This window comes from Argiope bruennichi, chromosome 3 (genome assembly GCF_947563725.1).
Source record: "Argiope bruennichi chromosome 3, qqArgBrue1.1, whole genome shotgun sequence".
Lineage (NCBI taxonomy): Eukaryota > Metazoa > Arthropoda > Arachnida > Araneae > Araneidae > Argiope > Argiope bruennichi.
In genome coordinates, this window is record NC_079153.1 from 143761485 (window position 1) to 143781591 (window position 20107).

At 27.9% G+C, this 20107-nt stretch overlaps 1 protein-coding gene across 5 annotated transcripts in view; it reads right to left on the reverse strand.

Annotated features, from left to right (window-relative positions):
- Positions 1-12630, reverse strand: part of LOC129963351 (venom phosphodiesterase-like) — a 45274-nt gene extending 32644 nt beyond the window's left edge. Inside the window, exons 1-5 of one of the 5 annotated variants that reach the window (XM_056077681.1) lie at positions 12065-12554; positions 9235-9310; positions 8121-8226; positions 6554-6611; positions 2205-2379 (exon numbers count right to left, since the gene is read on the reverse strand). In XM_056077681.1, the coding sequence (XP_055933656.1) occupies positions 2205-2321 (117 nt within the window). In that variant the 5' untranslated portion in view covers positions 2322-2379; positions 6554-6611; positions 8121-8226; positions 9235-9310; positions 12065-12554. Of the gene's footprint in view, positions 1-2204; positions 2380-6553; positions 6612-8120; positions 8227-9234; positions 9311-9500; positions 9955-12064; positions 12558-12587 lie in introns of those variants that run through there. The other 4 variants (XM_056077678.1, XM_056077677.1, XM_056077679.1 and 1 more) reach the window with 4 other exon arrangements.
- Between the last annotated feature and the right edge of the window lie 7477 nt (positions 12631-20107).

A 20107-nucleotide genomic window follows, 5' to 3' on the forward strand; every position in this document is an offset into this window, starting at 1 on the left:
TCAATATGAAATATAAAGTATGTTGAATTTTTAATAAATTAAACAACACGACATAAATTTCTTGCAGTTTTATCAACAGAAAATTATGAAATGTTTAAATGATCATTCAGCCAATAAAAAGGCTGAAACCTCCTCCTTCAAACACTTCCATCTTCACCCAGTCAGTTTATCTAAAAATAAATGCCAAATAAAATATACAAAAAATTATCTGCAATGTTCATCATTTTTTGTATGCAATTTTATAAGCAGAGATCAATTAATAATAATTGATCTCTGCTTATAAAAAATTTCCATTTGAATAACATATTGAAAAATTACCTATATATTTTTTCTTTTGAAGTCTGCCCTTTAACAAAATGGAAATAAATATTCAATAAATCATATGTTTCCGTCAAAGCAACAAGAATCAAAACCAAAACTCATAAATATCTGACAAGAGAGACAAGAAAAAAAAATTAGTCGCAATCCAAGCTAGATCTGCTCTGACTGCAGCTCTAATGCCTCTAAACTGAAAGAAGAAAAAGATGTTTTTGGTCATCAAATCAATAATCAATTTTGTGAGCAGTCAAGTTTTTTATGGCCTGCTTAAAAATCAACACTTGCTTGTATTTCCCTTGCTTGCTGACTCATTTTCTTTTTTCTTCCTATTACCATTGATCATCAAACTCGTAAAGCAAAAAAGTATGCATCAAGAAATGAATTCTCAGCGTGGAAAAGTAAGAAAATTAGCTAAAAAAATAAAATGCAACTTTAAAAAATAATTTTAAGCAGTGCTGAAGTTCTAGTAGATAAACTGCTACTGCTCATTATAATCATTTAAATGCTCTCCTTTACTAGAGAACCACAAAATTTCAGTTATTTTAAAAATAATTAAAAACATTAGTACTTAGATTTATCTAAAATATCAAGGCTCAGACCACAAAAAGCAATCCAATAAAAAAAAGAAAGAAGTTAAAGAATTTTTATTATATTTGTAGATACTAAAGTAATAAAAAACGTTTTACAGGGTATAACTTATTTTTAAGAACTTCCAATCACATTTAGTGTGATCTCTTATGGCTGGAGATCAATCAGGTTGTCAAAGCTGATAGAATGGTTAATTTATAGACCAAAAGCAAATATTCTACTTTTCCAGCTCACATCAAACATGTTAAAATTCTACTCTTGATTTTTATTAATGGTCATAGTCATCCTATATTAAGCATTGCAATTGCCTGAGCTGAAAGCATAATTTTGGGGATACAGATAGTGTTGTGGTGGTAATATTATAAGCCAAATAACAACTTCCGGAGAAGAGAGTACTCTTTTGTCTAGTGGTTATGTTACTCGGCTATGAACCCTAACGTTGCGAGTTCGAACCTCAACCCGCACATTGGTGACCCTGGTTCTGAACAACCGCATCCTTCATTCTGCTGTCATGGCTCCATCTACTTGCAGCAACCACTCACACACACTCGCCGTCGCCCGCCATAACACTTGGCGCGATATCAACGTTCGTCGCTCGCCATAACTGGCGCGATAAACTCAACCGACTCACTGGTGGGGGACTGTTGTGGTGGTAATATTATAAGCCAGATAACAACTTCCGGAGAAGAGAGTACTCTTTTGTCTAGTGGTTATGTTACTCGGCTATGAACCCTAATGTTGCGAGTTCGAACCTCAACCCGCACAGTGTAATCCCATCAAAATTACATAGGGAGGAATCTGCACCAGCAGGTGGGAGTGTTGCAAAAAGAATTAGTCTATAATTTTAATATAAATAAATAAGAATTACCTAATTCTCAACACCATAATAAAATCAACTTTTGATAGATTAATAATGACGACAAAATATTAATTGAAACAATCATATATAGACTTTTCAATATTTAATTTTTTTAAAGAATTCAATTTTTAATGAACAGAAAAAATTTGATTTGATATTCCTACAACTTTGCTATTTTCACCATTTAACTACCTGAAATGAATTATAAAGACAGCAATTATTTATAAAGATAAGTCATCACAGCTTGTAAATTTCTAATTTTAGGAATTAAGAACTATTTTCTCTCAGACTGTATATTTCTCATCAATAAATTTTGAAGGGAAATCAAAGTGAAACTAATACATTGAAGAAGGGTATACTTTAAATTGTTGAAAGTTAAATGTAGTTGTATAAAAATAAAAAAATTTTAAACAAACACCAGAGATAGAAAATATATTACCGTGACTATACTATAATGATTTGGAAATGTTTTGGATGGAAATACAGGATATAAGAAATCTGCTTTAGCTCCACATTGAGCAATTCTGTTGATTGTTGGAGTAAGACCTCTTTTCATGTAATCTGGGTGAAACCCATCAAGAGACACCAAGATCAAAGGAGGAGTGCCCTGAAAACTGAAAAGAATATTAAAAATTAGAATGAATTATTTGGATTTTAACAGTTATAACGATTCAAAACAATTCATATTGAATTTGCTTATTCTAGCAACTAATCTGGGCATTATTCAATATAGTTTATATCATTATTATTATGAAATGTGCAAAAATTTTCACTTAACATTTCATGCAAATGATGAAAACATTAATATTTCCTTTTTTACAGACAAACAAAAAGTATTCTAAAACAAAAGATACATAAATACATTCCGATATGTTTAATTATTTTTAATACACTGACAGGCCAAATATGCCATTAAAATTTGTGTTTAAAATAATATTCTCAAAAATTAAAATGCATAAAATAATTTTACCAGTTACCTATTATTAAATGAGGCAAACTGGAAATTAATTTTTAAATTTGTCAATTCTTCATTTAGCAAATTTCACTTTTCACATTTTTTTTCCCCACCATAAATATAACTTTATAATAAGAAAACAAATTTAAATTCATAAATTAAAGCATAAATGATAGTTTAAAAGATTTTAACAATAGAAAGATAAATAATAATTCCACTTTTATTCATTGGATAAATATTTGTATTATAGCATACTGAAATTACAAATTTATTTTTTTAAGGATCTCATTAGCATAGATTTTATTTGCGATACCAAATGGATTATACTTAATCAAATAAAATTGTTAGTTACATATTGAAAAATTAGCAATAGGAAAAAAAAAAGATTTCATTTGAAATATAAATCATTGTACATGACTAGAATAGGATAACTGACTGTTGCGTTATATTCTTATTAATCATAATATAATGTAATAGTCAAACTTTTTAAATTAAAGTTTAAGGGATAGATATCTTTTTAAATACTCAAGTAATATGTGAGAATTCCCAAATATTATTCATGCATGTCCTGAAAACGAAGCCATGCAAATTTAACTATACATGCTGAATTACATTAATCTTCTGTAAAGAGAGGAATATATAAACAAAGCTTACATGTTAAATGTGTAGTTGTAGTGATTTTTTACAGAGTTCAAAACAACATCATTATTCATTAGTTTTAAATTTTATCAAAAATAATACAATAATCACTGCAAATGCATGGAATAACAACAACAACTTCAATCATCACAGAATAAAATTCTACAGCACTTTAATAGGTAAAAGCTAAGCAGTGTCTCACAAAATTTTAGCAAATAAACACTATTAAAATGCAATTCTTAATATATATGTTACAGTGAAAACCCGAGATCAGTCAAAACACAAATTAACTAGGGAAAACGCGTTTTAACTGACAGCGCTAGGGAGAACGCGAATTCACTAGTGAAAACGCGTTTTAACTGGCAGCGCCAGGGATAACCCGAATTACAGCGCTAAGGAGAATGGGTTTTCTCTACTTATTTCCTATTTTGTCCGGTTAAAACCGTACGAGTCTAGATTTCTTGTTCGTGAAATATCCAAAAGAAAGTGCAGTTGTTCAATTGTATTCTTGTTGGAACATGTTTGAGCTGGTTGATTCATTTACGATGAACAAAAAAAAATATTAATGTTTTTTTACGCTAAAAAGTGGAAAAATAGATTTCTTGAACAAATACAATTGTTACAGAAAAAACAGAACAATTTAAATGCGATGACACGTGATGAATACAACACTCTTTCATCCGAAGTTGAAAAAGCAAAATCTGCCGTTAGCAAGACTTCTGTTCAGTACCGCAGATTAAAAAGGTTTGACATTCTAGAAATCAGTGGAATAAAAAAGTTGGTTTCTTCAAATGAGCCCATCAAATATTATTTACCAGTTGAAGAAATTTTTGATGCCATCGAAAGTGCACATGTGGCCATAGGACATAGTGGTAGAGACAGACTTAAAATCGAAACTTCAAGAAAATATGCTAACATAACCACTGAGATGATACACATTTTTTTATGAATGTGTGAAATATGTCAACAGAAAAAAAATATGAAAAAAAAGGTTTGATTTCTAAATTTATCATTCACTCAGTAATGAATAGTCGCTGCCAACTGAATTTGATTGACATGCAATCTCAGGCAGAAAATGAATTTAAGTTTATTATTAAGGACCATTTAACAAAATTTGTATTACTACGACTATTTCAGAGCAAAAGAACGGAAGAGGGTGCATTGCAAGTACTTCATGTATCATTTTGATATTTGGGGCTCATTGTATACTGCAATCTGAGAATGGAAGAGCGTTTGTAAATTCAGTTATAGAGCAGTTACGTACGTATTGGCCAGAATTGAAGATTGTTCATGGGAAGCCTCGTCATAGCCAGTCACAGGATTCGGTTGAGAGGGCCAATCAAGACGTAGAAAATATTTTGGCTTCATGGATGAAGGATAATGAAACTATAAAGTGGTTATATGGTCTTCGTTTTGTACAATTCATGAAAAACAGAGCTCTACATTCAGAATTAAACAATCACCATACAAAGCTATGTTTGGGATTGAACCAAGAGTTGGAATGGCAATCTCAACTTTGCCATGATATATTATAAAAACTATCGAAGACGAGAATGAACTTCAGAAAATTTTCAAGGATATGAAAGCAGAAGAACAAGAAACTGAACAAGCACAATCAGGAGAGCATATGCTCGCTAATAAGTCGACCAACATTTTCCTAATTAGAGAGGAAGCCAAAGAAAATTTAATAAAGCAAGCCAAATGAATGAAAAAGATATCCGATGCAACACATCCTGAGGTTGATATTGGAGGTAGAGTTTTTGTTCCCATTCCAGATGTTGATCCAGCAAAAGCTTATTTGCGAAATCTCATCGGTGCAGTGCTTGAAAAAAATAAAGATGGCCTGTACAAAATTGGTACGAAAGATGGAGTTCTGAGCAAACAGTATTCGAGGTAAGAAATGATATTTAAACTTTATTAGTTTAGTATTTATTCAATAAATATAATTTATTCAATTTATATTAACTTTAAATTTTGTAAGTATTTATACAGTAGATTATATTTATTCAGGGTACAAGAATGATACAAAAGTTTAACATATTCCCTGATTTTTAGATCTGAATTCGATGCATCGCAGCAAATGTTCTTGACTAAAGAACAAGTACCGAATCAGGAAATTTCTCTGAGAACAGCAGCAAGAAAAGGAGCTATAGGAACTGGGCAAGGGTTCATCCACTGTTCTTATAAATAACACTGTTCTTCAAAGAGATATTTCTGTATGAAAAATGGTTCTCTTTGCAATTCTAAGTGTTACAGTAGTTTGTCTTGTCGAAATAAATAATCTGCAATAACAGTACTGCTTTAAACAATATCCAAATAAAAAAAAAATTTGTTTTCTTCAATGATAGGATTTTTCCTCAAATACTATTTTACTAAGTATAATTTAATATAATGATTTTGCATAGAAGCAAATAATTTTGTCTAACAAATAAAAACACGAATAAAATGGTTATCTCTAGCGCTGTTAATGAGAAATTTTTCCTTGTTAATTCGGGTTTTCCCTGACGTTGCCAGTTAGAACGCGTTTTCACTAGTGAATTCGCGTTCTCCCTAGCGCTGTCAGTTAAAACACGTTTCCCCTAGTTAATTCGCGTTTTGACTGATTTCGGGTTTTCACTGTAACATATATATATTTTAAAATAGCCCCGAACTTTTAATTGTATATTAAAAATTGCTATATTTTTTAATGAGTTTTAAAAAAAAATCACACTAAAGTGGACAAGTTTTTACAAAAGAAAGGCAAAAGCAAAATAGAACAATAAATAAGAAAAAAAATAAAGAGAAACAAATCAAAAGAGTAAAGATAAACCTAGCGCATAAGAAAGGCAAAACATATACACAAATAATTGGCTCTGCATTAACTCTGGTCTACATTCAAAGCAGCCAATTATGCTAAACTTAATGAGAGGAATCTCCTATTTTCATCTTCAGCTATTGAGAAAATTTTCATGCCTTTTGGTTCTGGTCAATACGTAGTCTTGTACATTTCCAATTATTCATTAAATTTTTTACTATTTTATTTTATTCATTCAGTTTTGCAGTTTATCAAAATTTTATTAAAGAAATAAAATAAATACATTCTAAGAAAAACACTTTTAAAATAATTTAACTTCTAATGGGTGAATCACTATTAAGAAATATAATATAAAGTTAAGCTGTTTAAAAAATATATACTGCAGATACAATCAACATACCTTTTTGGACATTTTGCAGGTCTAGGACAAATGCCACTCCATGTAACAGGAGGAAGAACTAAAATAGAAAATTTAATATGTAAATAAAGTGCAAAGAAAAAAAATGAATGAAATTAATGGGTAAATTTTCAATATGTCATTAAATATGGTATTTCTCTACTAAGAAGTGAAAACAAATGTCAAAATTTTAATCATAAATATTCAAACTGCATGTGAGTATTATATTTCAAAAAAAATGTATATTATTTCTATACATGTCCTAAAAACTGAGAGATAGAAGCATACAGCAACATATTTTTAGCTTTGCATTACATAGAGCACAAGTTTTAAGATATACATATCAAAATATTTGTTACTAGAACTTTAAATAGTTACAAGGACTTATACTGGCTTAAATTATTTTGTTAAATTTATTTCTTATATATCTTTAGTTTATACTTTTTTTATGTTAAGTTCACAGTAAAAAATTTCTCAGATAAATAGAGAAAAATTTGTAATCCCTCCCCCTCCCTGCTTTTCTATAAAAAATAGTTGTATGTGAAAATAGTTTTAAGAAGTCCTTTATTCTATGCCAGCCACCTTTGACAACCAGCTGTGAAGAATAATGGTTAAGCTTAATTTCAATTAAAACTTTAATGCATAACTGGATGTTGATGATTTCCTTCAACAAAGTATTTTTAAGCATTAAATTATGAAAGACATTAAAGCTGCCATATTTTAATTGATTTACACCTGTTCTATTTATTATATACCTCAAGTTCCTAATGAAATTGAGTCCTACGACATTTTTCTATTCAAAATGTAACTATCTGATTAATCCAGTTTCTTCTTACATATTTCCACATATGCAACATTGCAATTTCTAATTTTGATTCTTCAAGTATGCTGTGCATATAATAAGCAAAATTTTTTTACCATCTTTACAAGAATGGAAAAGAAATATCATGCAATAAAATATTTGAGAAATAAAATCACAAAAATGAAGTATATTGCAGAAAATTATATAAAAAGAAAAAAAATTAAATTGCCAAAATTTAAGAAAAAAAATTACACAATAGCTAAATTTATATCATATGATAATTTTTTTAATTTTAAAGTGATGTAAAAATTAGTTAATGCAATAATATTTTCAGAAGCTGTTGCAAAACATATCCCAAAATCTTGTTTAATTTTTAATTAATTAAATTTCAAATAAAATTGTTCTGAAGTGCATATCCTTCCCTCCAAAATATATTTTTAGTGCATTTTTGAAAGCTCTAAGTCAAAAGATCTGTTTTCTAGTGTCAACATACATATTGTTCTCTATTATTAGTAGAAAGAATAAAATGTTAAAATGATACATATGGCACACACAATCTATAAAAAAAATGTAAAAATATTTCATAAAAAAATTATAATTTATTTACAAAAGATTTTTTTACAACTTACAAAAAGTCAATAATAATAAAAAAACTAATTAAAAATTTGAAATTCTGAATATTTTGGGAATATCAAAAAAACAGAATATAAAGCATAAATGAAATTCATAATATTTTCAGATAAAGATAATTTAAAGATGAATTTTTACTTGTTCTAGGTGCAGGTTGAATAACACTTTCCAATTCATCATTTGTATGTCTATAAGCATCACTGCCAAAAAATCCACCAATTAAGATGACAGCAGCAAGCACTAGCTACAGAAAAAGAAAGATATTTTCGCAAATAAAATATGATTATAAGAGCAAAATATTAAATACTATTTACTCATATTTTTTAGTTATTATTAACAAGAAATTAGATTAATAATAGTTATAAAAACTTAGTCTTAAAGAAATATGAATATCGAAATTATTATAGTTTAGTTTCATCTACCATAACATAAAGTAAATAATATTTAGTGCATAAAGGTTTTTTTTAAACAATTTGTATAGCTTTAATATATATATACTTAATACAGTTCGTAAAATCTTTTTGTTTCATTGGTAAATAATACTGCATTTAAAAAAAATAAAAACTATGTACCTGAAACTATTTCACTTTTAAAAAGAATTATTACATTTGGATATTATAACTGCATGAATGTAATCATACTCTCATTCCATAGAAGTAAATTTGATGTACAAAAAAGATTCTAGGAGTAATCCGTCTTTAAGTTCAAAAGCACCAACAAGAAGGAAAATGGTGGTTTTTTTGTTATTTTAAGCTTTAAATGAGTGGTATCATAAAGAAAGAAAAAAAAAACAATTTATCTTAATTTCAATTAATATCCACTAAAAATTTCATCTTAAGCATATTTAAAAAAAATTTAAAAAGTGAAATATTTTATGTGGTGAGTAAATAATCTATAATTTAAAATAATTTTTATTGTATTTGTTTAACGAAGCATAAATTTTAAAATTACCAAATATATGCATGATTCCTCTTTTTTTTTTTTTTTTTTTTTTTTGCTTAAGATATAATTATTTCTTATTGTTAACACTATTGGTAAATGATTTGAGAATGAATTAAAAAGGAACAACTTCAATAAAATTAGTCATCCACATAAATAAAATAAAACATTCTAAATGCTGAATAATACAAAGGTTTTCAATAAGTTGTTCAAATAAAATAAAAACTGCTAATAAATGTTTATTTGGATAAAATTTTTAAAGTGAAATTTACATAATTGCTAGATTAAAATAAATCATGTTGTTACAAAGTACTTTGTAGTAACTAAAATCATTAGCATGTAAGGCTGGCACTGTAAGTCAGCAGTAACTACTAGATTTAATCTTTTACCTGAAAAGTAAGAGAAAAACAGAAAATTATATAAACAATAAGTAACAATTGAATTTCTTAGTATAAAAATAAACTTAGGAATTTTATAAACACAATTTTAAGCACTTAAATAAAAATTATAAAAATATCAAAATTGTTTAAAATTAAAAATACATGATCTCTTCACAATTAATATTATTAAAATGCCTACCTGGTGATTCATTTTCTATATTAAGACAGTTCTTTCTTTTAAAGATGATTTAGAATAACATTTATTTTGCATAAATTTCATAGGACAAAATCTCAACAGAATTTACAATAAATTTATGCTAATTACCAAACCCAAAAATGTCTTTGTGCTGCTAAACATAATGATCTTCACTAAAGTGAAGTTCCTTTCTGGTGTAAGGAATTAAGCAGAAAAGTTAGTTATATAAGGGGATACTATTTATTATCTTTAAAACAGATAAGGTTCTTTGTGTAAAAAGCCGCTACATGGAAAAATAAAGCCTACTTTTTTACACTGATAACCTTTGCCAAGATATACTTTGATTGAAAATAGCTACAGCTAGTAAATTTCCCAAGGGAAATTGCTACCTTGCTTACAAAACAGATAAAAATTATCCAAGATATTACATTTTTGAAATAATTCTCGAAAAAAATCAATTACATAACTTTCTTTTATAAATTACCAACAGAAATGAAATTTTGTGCTTACATAAGATAAAATTTGCTTATTTTTCTAAAACAAAATAAATATTTGTACATATATTTGCTTGGATAAGAATGCACTAAATCCTCTCAATTCTTCTTTTTCTTCCTTTTTTTTTTTTTTTTTTTTCTTTTCATAGTAACCTACTGCTAATCTTAGACTTTGTATTTTATAAGATAAAATTGAATGACTGATAAAGTTATTACATAATAGAATATCACATAAAAGAATGCACATGTTATTTATATCTGTTTTTTGACTTGAAGTAATTAACATTATTTCCCTAAAACCATTCCTTTTCATCATAAAATGAAAAAAAAAAATATTTAAGATAAAGGCAAAAAATTTCCAGAGCACTTTTTAAAAAGTCAGGGGAGGGAATTAAAACAATTTATAAGTTTATATGATATATATATATAATTTTTTTAATAATCTTTATAACAATGGTTAATTAGTTAAAATATATAACAATATTTTATATAGTGAATCAAATTAATTTTTAAGTATGAATCAAAAATATATGGTGTAAAAACATTATTAAAATATTATCTTTATTTTATTTTTATATTAAACACCTATTTCAATTAAAATTATTAAAAAAATAATTGAAGCAAAGCTATCAGAAAAAAAAAATTCTTTGTTAAAAAGTGTATTATTTTTACTAATGATAAAATTTGGCCCAGATATACTTTGGAAGGCAAGAATTTCCAAAGCTAAGTGATTTTTATAAGTGTTTTTTAAGTAGAATTTGATTAAGAATTATGTAAAAATTCAACTTTTTTCCCCCCACAATTTTTACAAATATTATAGTAAAAAATGATTTTTAAACCACCTAAAAATAGAAAAAAAAAATATATATCTTTTCAATTATACCAATTTAGCTACTAAAAATTTATTTTCAGTAATTGTTATTATTTTTCAAATTCTTAGCTCAGGCACATTTTGCAACAATATTTTCAGAGTAATGAAACTTATATCTTTTTCATTGTTACTATAAATATTTCATACTAGGTACATTTCTCTTCCATTGTTGAGGATCATAATATAAATATTAACTCATTTTATCATAATTATAAGGTTTCTGTTTAAAGCATGCTTTTAATAAAATTTTTGAATTTTTAAAATTATTCTGTGGCAATCACAGTTATAGCTTCAATTCAGAAAAAATCAATGGTGAAAATGTTTTAAAGATTTTTAAAAAAAATTTCAGTTTTACTAATTTATATTTCTTTTAATATAATCACACATATAAATAAAATTTCATTCTTTTGAATTAAAATTTTACTTTTTCATTGTAGAATACTGAATTATTTTATTGAATCAGAGAAACTTTTAGTCCTCTGAGATGTTACCTATATCATGATACAAAATCTATAATATTGCTTAATATTAAATGTCCAGTTTTTTATGATAACGTTTTATGGAACATGCATTAATTCAGGAATTGCAATAATTAAATAGAACCTAAAATTCAAATTTAGATAAGATGATTGTAAATTAGGGATACACACAGTACAATGAAAAAACTATATAGGGCTTCTAAAATAATACAAATTGTATGCCAATAATTTTGAAGTTTAAAAATACTTTGCTGAGTAAACTATTAAGATGATGTAATTATTAAGTAATAATACAAAGAATTTTTATATGCAAGTGAGACTAAATACAGGTTGAGAAAAGAAAAAAAAAATTAAATATTACAAATGATAAAAATGAATGAATTCAAAGAATGTTCTAAAATGCAATGGAGAACAAATTTCAGAACATTAGAAAAATCCCCCCCCCCCAAAATAACATTAATGTACTTATAACTCATACAAATAAATTTCAAGCAACTATAATTTTTTTCTGTTGGTATAAAAATAAACTAGTTTTAACTTAATAACTATGAAGACTTATACAAAATAATTTAGATAAGAGATCAGAATATCTTTAGAATTAATAAAGATAATGTCGCCTAAATGATATTATACCTGAGCAATTTTTATAACGTTGAATATTATAAAAATAAAATTTAAATATCATTATTAAAAGGTATTCATGCATTAGATACGTCTTCTTACCCCTGAAATGATCAGCAAAGCAGTTTTATGTTGAGTGATCCATGAAAGATTAATAGCATTAAATATAGAACCACTACTGATGTCCCTTGGCAAGTGATATCCTCGATTAAGTTCCATGATATTTATCAATAATGATCAAAGCATATTGTTTCACACAAAGTGATTGACCTAAATCTACAAATAATTCAAACAGATAGAAGGGGCTGTATGAAGCTTTTTTGCGAATGAGTGAGAAATGCCATAATGAGTTTCTACAAATAACAAAATAATTTACAGCGAATAACAATTATTTTTATAAATTAAGAAATTTGAATTATATAGAAAAGTCACATTTTGCCATATGTAAGAATTTTCGACCGCTAACATTTCCCGATAGTTTTAGAAAAAAATAATATAGATTCGAAACTTGCGGTTCTCAAGAATATTAAGCATATTCAAAAACTAAAAGAAAAACGCGGGTCACAAGAACAAAGTAATTTACCGAACTCAAAAATTAATTATCAAATTATTCGATAGATTATACTTTAATAAAAGAGAGTCCACGTGTCATCGGTAGTATTTGTTTACAAATTGTGTCAAAAATTTTTAAATATGGAGGAAATTTCGTTTTTTGAATCATTGCCAGAAATAGTCTTTGCCATAAAAATTGAACAAATTAAAAAAATACGAATTAGATTCATAAATGTTTCTGTTGAATACACTTATTCAATAATAATAGATGCTCCAGATAAATTAATCTCTTGCGAAAATTGTATGAGCGGTTTCAGAAGATTAATTTCCTAACCATGTCTATCAAGCAGATATTTTTTCTTCCTGTGTCAATTTGACCTGAAGAAAACGCATTAGTAATTGACACATGACAATTTGTCATTAGTAACAATATATGCGACTCCGAGCATGATTACGCTTTTCATGCATGCATGTTTGAGGGAATTTGACCATTTTTTAGTGGCATTTTCCTTTGTGCCTCATTGGGCGTTGGATTTCGAATGAAGTTTGCTCATATTTTTCTTTTAAGATTTCATTATAATTTTGAAGTGAGGTCAGCTGGTTGCAACTGCTATAAAATGATGGTATTTTTTATCAAGATTAAGTAAGAGTGACTCACAATATATTGCTTTTGAATTTGGAGAAGAAATTTCGAGGGTCGGCTAAATCGCTGATTTGAAAAACTTGATTTTAAAAAGTAGCAACTACGATGAGGAATTAGTACTAAGAATTTTACCTTATTTAAATGATAAAAGTTGACGAAATATTTGCAGCTAAAGAAGCTATGACCTAACAATGAAAAAACTAGAATTTGAACCCCAAATTTCAATAAGCAGTAACTCATCACCCAAACCAAACAGCTGAGAAATTGGGATTATATTAAGTTAGTTTTAGCATCAAAAGAATAATAGAAAGAGTTAACAGAAAATTTCGGTTGTATATAACTTTTTCGAGAAACTCTTTCTAACGAAAGAGTCGAGCTCTTCATGTGAAAAACAGAAGAATTATCTGAAAGCTATAAATATGTCAAAGAATTGATATTTAAAAGCTTTAAATCAAATGTCAAGAAAGTTGGATAACTGTTTTATAAAAAATTTAAAATAGAAAAACTTGGCTGGTATATTATCATGAATTTAAAACTTATTTCAATGGTTGGATAAACTGATCAAAAATAGAGAGCATGGAAGGTTTAAAAGATTTGTAATCGAATCAAAAGTATATTATTTGAGCGAGTGATCATTATTGAAACTATCAACAGTATTAGTTTTTAAAAATTATGAATATCTTGAATTAAGAAATCAGTTCAAAAGCAAAATTGAATTATTTTCTTATAGAGAACAAGCTGACTCTAAAAAGTCATATTCCGCTTAAGCTTATTATAGAGCATTCGAATCACTTTGTTACAACTGTTAATAAAAAGGACATTTTTCGAGTGATTGATCAGTAAACCACCTTCCTTCGTTAGTCTTGAATTTCCCCTAGTGACAAATTGTACTGAAGTTACTTATTTAAATAGTCAAAAGAATATAAAGCCACAAGAAGCAAGGTTGATTACATAGAAAAATGCAGATCCGATTTGTAGAGAAGTAATGTCAATGCGCTTTGTCATATGCTCTTGTCCGAAATGAATACACTGAAAATTATATGAAATTGTTGCAAGCAGTCTTAACAACATGATAGAGGAACTTTATGTTAGTTACATGTGTTCAGTAAAAGATAAAGAACCTTTAATACATGCACAAGATGAAGAACAAAAAATCATTAATACGAAAAAAATACATTAAATTAAAATGAGAAAAGAAAATTTTAGAAATTAAATTCGTGCTCATAAATGATATATATAATACCGAAAGCAAAATATCAAAGGTGTTCACAGAAAATTATTCTTTATCCCAAAATCAATGAGAAAGTACCTTATTGTACGTTCCCATGACTTTCCCGGTCATTTTGGATTAAAAAAAGTGAATATATTGATAAAAACAAAAATTCTGGTTTCTCCGAATTATAATATATACAATAATGCGTTTACACGCACCTTTAAGAAAATACTTGGAAGGAAGTTCAATAAAAATTAAATCTTTTATTATCAGGTAAATGACCTTTTTAATTTTTCATGTAGATTTATCGGGTTATTATTTCAACCGTAACATAAAACTTTTAATGTTATGAGCAATTTAACAAAATTTGTATGTTTACTTCTTTATACCAGTTGTTCTATGCAATGTATTTTACGATACTTTTCAAAGTTCGTTAGTAATTTTGTAACAGATCGCAATACTTTCTTTATATTGGAGGTATTTAAAAAAATTTGTTGAAGTAGGACAGTCAAACTTATGTTCATTTACAATCAAAGATTATCCATTAACGGTCAGCCTGAGCTAATAAATCACATTCTTATACCTATAATTTCGAAGATAGACTAAATATAGAAGACTCGTCGTTGTCATGAAAATATTTCCATCTTATGTATACCGATATACAGATTTCAGAAAAACAGAAAAAGAGTGTTTTAGTCATTCTTACACAACAAACCGTTCATTCATCACAAATGAATCTGTTTCACATAGTTAATGATGACTAAGTTAACATTTATGCTGATGACGCCCTTTATGAAGAAATTAATATAGGTGATATCGACAACAATGGCATGCTGGATTTGAAAATAGTGGTTGCCAGGTGGAAACGGGGGGGGGAGATAGATTATGCATTCACTCGTACATACACATATATAAGGGTGGTTATATTTAAATAACTCTATTCAAACTCCACTAAAATCAGTTCTGCCTAACGGAATTTGATGAAACATGTTATATACGCTATAAGAACCACGGAAAAAAGATTTCTGCAGTAAAAAAATAGTTCAAATTTTGACCAACAAGGTAATTTAGGCGCCTAAAAATCTGTCAGAATCGTTAAAATTTATTCAATTACAGAATGTACTCAGTGTGTACTCCATTGATATCAATTACGTGTTTAAAGTGCATAATAGTGTTTTCAATGACAGCGCGAAAAATCCCCTGAAGTATGCTATCAACATGGCGTGTAATGCTGGCTTTCACTTCATGTAAAGTTTTCTTCATAAACACGGTCTTTTAGTAATATCCACAAGCAGAAATTACATGATTAAGGATTTAAGCCGAATGAAAGAGAAAACCGGTTATCCAGAAAAGATTTGGATATTACACGATTTTCACCAAAGTTAGCACGAAGAAGCTCTTTGACTTGGCGCCCAAAATGGGAAGTTGCTCCATCTTGTATACAAGCATACTGCAAACATTGCTATTCCTATAAATCAGGAACGGCTTGCTGCCGAAGGAGTTCACTGTACCGTGCACTCATGACAGAGCATGTTTTAGGATCTTGAGGAGTGAAAATTGCAAAGAAAAACGGTTCGAGAATAAAATCAGCAGTAAATATACACCATGCAGCTACGCAATCAGAATGTAGTAGTTGTTGGTGCAAGACATTAGAAGGCGAAACACCTCATATACGACAATTATGATTATTCACAGTTGGATCTAAAGAAAAGTACACCTCATCTAACTGTATAATTTGTCAAGGCCACGCGTCATCAACTTCCATTCTTGTCAAAAATCGGCAAGCAAATTCATAGCGTGTTTGGTGGCAGCATTTGTACCACGTGGATCTTATACGAATACCATTTTGAAATGGATCATAGAATTTTTCGTATTGTCGACCACTTATTCGTCAACTACGAGACGCCAATCGAGCACTTGCTGAAGAATAGCTGAAACTGGAGGCTCTTTTAATTAAAGCAGTGCTACTTCTTCGACAATTTCATTCGTAACTGGTTTGCACCCTCTTCTTGGCAGTACACCCAATTCTCCAGTCTCTTCAAATTTCATAATCATTTTCATCAAACTGTTTTTCGACATGGGCCCTTTTCGCAATGACTTTAAACGATGATATTCACAAAATGCATTTAACCTATGGTTGCCGTTTTGGTAACTAAGTTTTACCAGTAAAGTTCTATCTTTCTTCTGCAAGGGCATGATTAACAATGACAAAATTACGTAGAATGATTTTCGGGCTCTGAATGCAAGTTTCAACATATTTCGTTTAGTTGTATAAGGAATTTTTAAAACCTTCCATCTGATGGTCAAAATGTAAACTAATTTTAATGCAAAAATCTTTTCCCCATGGTCCATATAACGTGTATATCAAGTTTAATCAAAATCCGTTGGGTAGAAAGACATTCCAGAGAGGTCTGAATAGGGTCACTATAACCCTTAACTGGGGAGGTGAAATTTTAGGACTTAACTGGGGAGGTGCGGTCTACGAGACCGCATTTCATTTACACTCAAATTAAATTTTCTAATGAATGTATTAGTATGAAAAACTTCCAATATATTTTGCAGATATTTTTCTTGATATATAGATAGGTTTTAGAAATTTTTCAAAATATATTATCATTGAAAAAAGTAAATGAGTTGGAACATACATTTTCTTCTCAAATTACATGTTACAATAAATAATATTCTTGAAAAAGCATATTACATTTTACTTTATAAATCATATTTATTTTTACATTATATGAAGGTATATAGAAGACAATATAATGTAAAATTCAACAATTAGTTGAAAAAAAAAATGACAATTTTTTATTGGTTTGTAAGACTTTCATAGCGCGGTTTTCTACTGCATTTTAAACATACAGGTTAAGAACTAGTATAAAAATCAACCTATAAATTCTGTATATATATATATCTTTGTATATTAATATATTTTATAAATTTTTCAAAACACATTATCACTAGAAAAATTAATTATGTTTGAACATATAAATCAGAATCAGTTGAATGCGAACTTTCATCGAAAAACTCTTCTGTACAATTATCCTTATTACTAAAATCACTTTCTGCTTCATTTAAAAGTGTCTGGAACACTGATTCAATAAACTAGATGATATTTCGGGGCCCAGGTTTTAGCTCCATATGCTAAGCCTTGTTTATCACTGGGACATTAACAGGGAGATGCGGTCTTAGAGACCGCGCTATATATATTTAATACTATATATATTTACTATATATAAATACTATATATATTTAAAAAAAGTAAGGAATATCAAAAGCAAAATAAAATAGAATTTTTAATTAGATTTTATAAATGTATTACATGCTGATATTTCGGAACTATATATTGCTATTTCGAGATTTTGTTTATCCAAATTTAAAATAAAATGCGAACTATTTATCAATTTGAACATTCTTCTTCAAATCCAATTCAATACTTCTTATTGTCGTAGATGAACAGCTGAAAAATACAGAAACATATTACGCGCTGTTCATTGTTCTAAGAACAAGTCAACAAACATTTTAATTCTTTAGACGATTGTTAAGATCTATCAATTATCTTTTAGTCATCTAATAATTCTCTTTCACTTGAAAGCAGTATTTCCAGAGAGGGAATTCCTTTATCTGCTTATTCTTAATAACCTTCAGCTTTGAAAATGTCCATTTGAAAATATTTGAATGACTGATGGGGTGCAGACGATTTGCACCTATCAATCATATGTTTTATCAAGGAGCCTCCTTGATGTTTTAATATGCACGCTGTGCAAGAGCTAAAATCATTAAAATAGGTTCCATTAAATTCTCCCCAGTATTTCAAGTAGTACCAGTTTAGTTGTCATGCTGTTTCCTTCCTAATTTTTGGCATTTTTTTAAAAAAATGTTTTGCGCATAATTTTAAGAATGTTTTGCACTATCGTAATAAAAATCAAATGAAATCAATTTTTATTATTGCATCACATTAGTATTCCTAATGTTGCTCTTCCGTTAAAAGCATAAGTTATTCCGTTCCGAGTATAAAATCCATTTTGAAACTTAGGATATAAATCTTTGTTTTGTTGTAATAAGATGCAATTCATTTTCATTGTTTTACTAGTTTTTTTTTCTGTCCAATTTTTTTCTTTCTTTGCTTCTTCAAATAAATTTACTTTTTAAATAATTTAATTATGTTATTTTCTTAAATATAATTTCTTAGTCGTGTTTTTAATTTGCATTTTCCCGCACATCAAGATAATCTTCCTTGATTGTGCTATTCATTTATTTGTTACTTGCTGCCTTTGATAATAACTTTGTTCGTTGAGATTGATGACTGCTAAAATTTCAATCACATATTTTATGTTGCTTCCTCTAATGATCTTCTAATTATTTTTAAACTTTAAATTTTGAGGTACATATATCATGTACTATTTTAGAAGCCATATATCATTCCATTCATTGTGCTACGTATCTTTCTAATTTTCTATCATCTTATCTAACATTTGAACATTAATCTGAAACGTAAATATTAAACCTTGATCAATACAAAAATTTTCTTGCATAAGTTATTTAAAAATGATCACACTGTATTTTTTTTTTTTTTTTTTTTTTTTTTTGTAAATTTATCACTGTTTACTTTTACTAAATTTTATTCACTAAACTTTACTTTTTACTTAAAATTTGAAGAAAATATCAAAATTTTTTAAAGCAAACTTAAAACAGAAATATATTTGCAAATTTTATCTATACTTATATAAAGCTCAATGTGTGTGTGTGTGTGGGTTGACGCTCTACAGGCCAGACCATTTGACCTACAGCTACCAAATTTTGTACATGTATACCTTGGAGGTCGGGAATGTGCATCTGGGGTCCCTTTTTTTGAAATTTTAATTAGAATTTTAATTATTAATTAAGAACTAACTTTTCTGCGAAAAAAAAATCTTAATTTTCCCCACCGCCAAATGAGTAAGGCTTCAGTTTTTTTTCCCAACAGTAATGAGTCTAGGCTTAACATTTTTCGTCGGATTATTTCAAACGATTCTGTTTATTTTCTTGATGTTTGGTGCATTTAAAATTGAATGTTGTTAATTAATCAATCTTTCAGATTCATTCTGAAGTACTTTTGAATTAAAATAACACAGAATAAAGGAAATTAAAAATTTCTAATCTGCATAGCGTTACCCCAACTGGTGTAGAAAAATTTACGCATTTGCATCACCGTAACTGGCGTTGAAAATTCACGCATGCGCGTTGTGTTCGGATTGATTACATCTATTTTCAACGGAAGAGGAATTATTTTTAGGTTAGTTGTATGCTTCTGTAATTAAATTGTATTTATGTTAGTTTAAGTTCATCGTTTTTTAAGTTTTTTAAAACCTGTTTTCAACCGATTATTTTAAACGACTCTGTTTATTTACTTAGTGTTTGATGCATTTAAAATTAAACATTGTTAATTAATCGATCTTTTCATGATGAATCTGAGAAAATTTTGTTGACAAATTTTTGAGATATTACATAAATTAAGAAAGCTATTCTTTAGAGTCCATAAGGTTTAAATGTTCAGTGACTCTCTTTTAAGTAATCATATTACAAAAAAAATGCTTTGTTTCAGTAAAAAATATTATTATATAAATTGCAGACTAATCCTTTCCACTTTAATTTAAAGCATAAATTCTACGGGAGCTAACAGAAAATTAGAGAGATACATATTACGTTATGACTGTAAGCCTTTCTAATATTATGAGTGAATTGAAATTTGAAGTTTTGA